This window comes from Atta cephalotes, assembly GCF_000143395.1.
Source record: "Atta cephalotes unplaced genomic scaffold scaffold00002, whole genome shotgun sequence".
In the NCBI taxonomy this organism is placed as follows: domain Eukaryota; kingdom Metazoa; phylum Arthropoda; class Insecta; order Hymenoptera; family Formicidae; genus Atta; species Atta cephalotes.
The window spans coordinates 2,269,481-2,270,736 of record NW_012130066.1 but is presented as its reverse complement, the minus strand read 5'-3'; the positions used below and the strand labels follow the sequence as shown (position 1 = coordinate 2,270,736).

The following is a 1,256-nucleotide window of genomic DNA, read 5'->3' as shown; positions in this document are numbered from 1 at the left end:
TTGGTAGGAGTGAAATTTTCATTTTTAGAGAATGAAGAATCACTCTTAGAGAGTGAAGAATCACTTCAAACGAGAGTCAAATTTCAATATTTGTAGAGAGTGAATAATTTGACTCTTTGAGAAGAGAGACTGAAAGTAAATGTTAAGTTTACTCTTACATCAAATCTGACGAAATTAGGCTCATTTGATACGTTTTTGCATAAAACAAACGAATTTGACAAAAAAAAAGCATTGCTCTGCCTCACGAGATATTAATCATTAAAGTTGATCCCTTTTAGGAAATTTATTTTTTTAAGTGAAGTAAACTCTTACCGGACTGACGCAACTATCATTTTTTGTGAAGTGAAATTTTACTCTAAAAAAATTTGCATGAATAAGTAAAATAACATAAAAATTTGAATGAATAAGTACAATAATATAAAAATAATGCTCTAAAACATAAATTCTGAAATAAATGAATAAAATGTAGATTGATTTAATATATCAAATGTTAATTTTCTGAAAAAAAAAATGCTTTCATGGTTTGTTTACAAATCGTAATAATATTACCTTTTTGTATTTATTCTCTCTCATAATATTTGTGTATAACCCAACATATTTATCTTGTGTTAAATTAACTCAAAAATTGGTACGAACCATTTGAGATGTACGATTTATGTAAAATTTGACATATTTTTTCCAACAGTTTACGAATATTTGTAATTAGTTTTTTAACGAAAGGTTTGAGAAATTATATTTATCCATATTTAAGGGTTTGATACATCTTTATTGCTATTCAATTTAGATTTGCTTACATGGACACTTTAGATACTACTCTAAGTAACAGTTTATCTTATTGAATAGTGTAATTATAGTTATATAATTTTCTAATAAAGTTTTGACATTTTATCATAGATTCCATCTAAAGTTGAATTTTCAAATTTGTTGTAATTTCCATTCTGGATTAAATTTTCGAATTCAAATGGAATTGAGTCCATGATGTCGCGTCTTTTTCTACCTGTGGCTGGGGTGGTGGTAGTGGTGGTGGTGGTGGTGGTGGTGGTAGTTGTTTTACGGCATCGGCGTTTACAACAACACTTCTTACATTTCCTTGATTTTGTTTTAAAAAAGAAGGATTCCTTCGCACAGAATAGAGAACGTCGTTATTTTTCGAAAATTCATTGATAAATGCTCATGTTTGAATTAAAACTTACGGATTCCTGGAACAGGGCACACACCACAATCGTCAAGATCAAGAACACCACTAATAGTCTCAT

At 28.9% G+C, this 1,256-nt stretch overlaps 1 protein-coding gene across 1 annotated transcript; it reads right to left on the bottom strand.

The window, feature by feature from the left end:
- Positions 1-866: 866 nt before the first annotated feature.
- Positions 867-1,256, bottom strand: LOC105622828. Its single transcript, XM_012204242.1, has 2 exons — positions 1,194-1,256; positions 867-1,118 (listed from the first exon to the last, which is right to left on the bottom strand). Exons 1-2 carry the CDS (start codon positions 1,254-1,256, stop codon positions 867-869), a joined length of 315 nt encoding a protein of 104 aa, XP_012059632.1.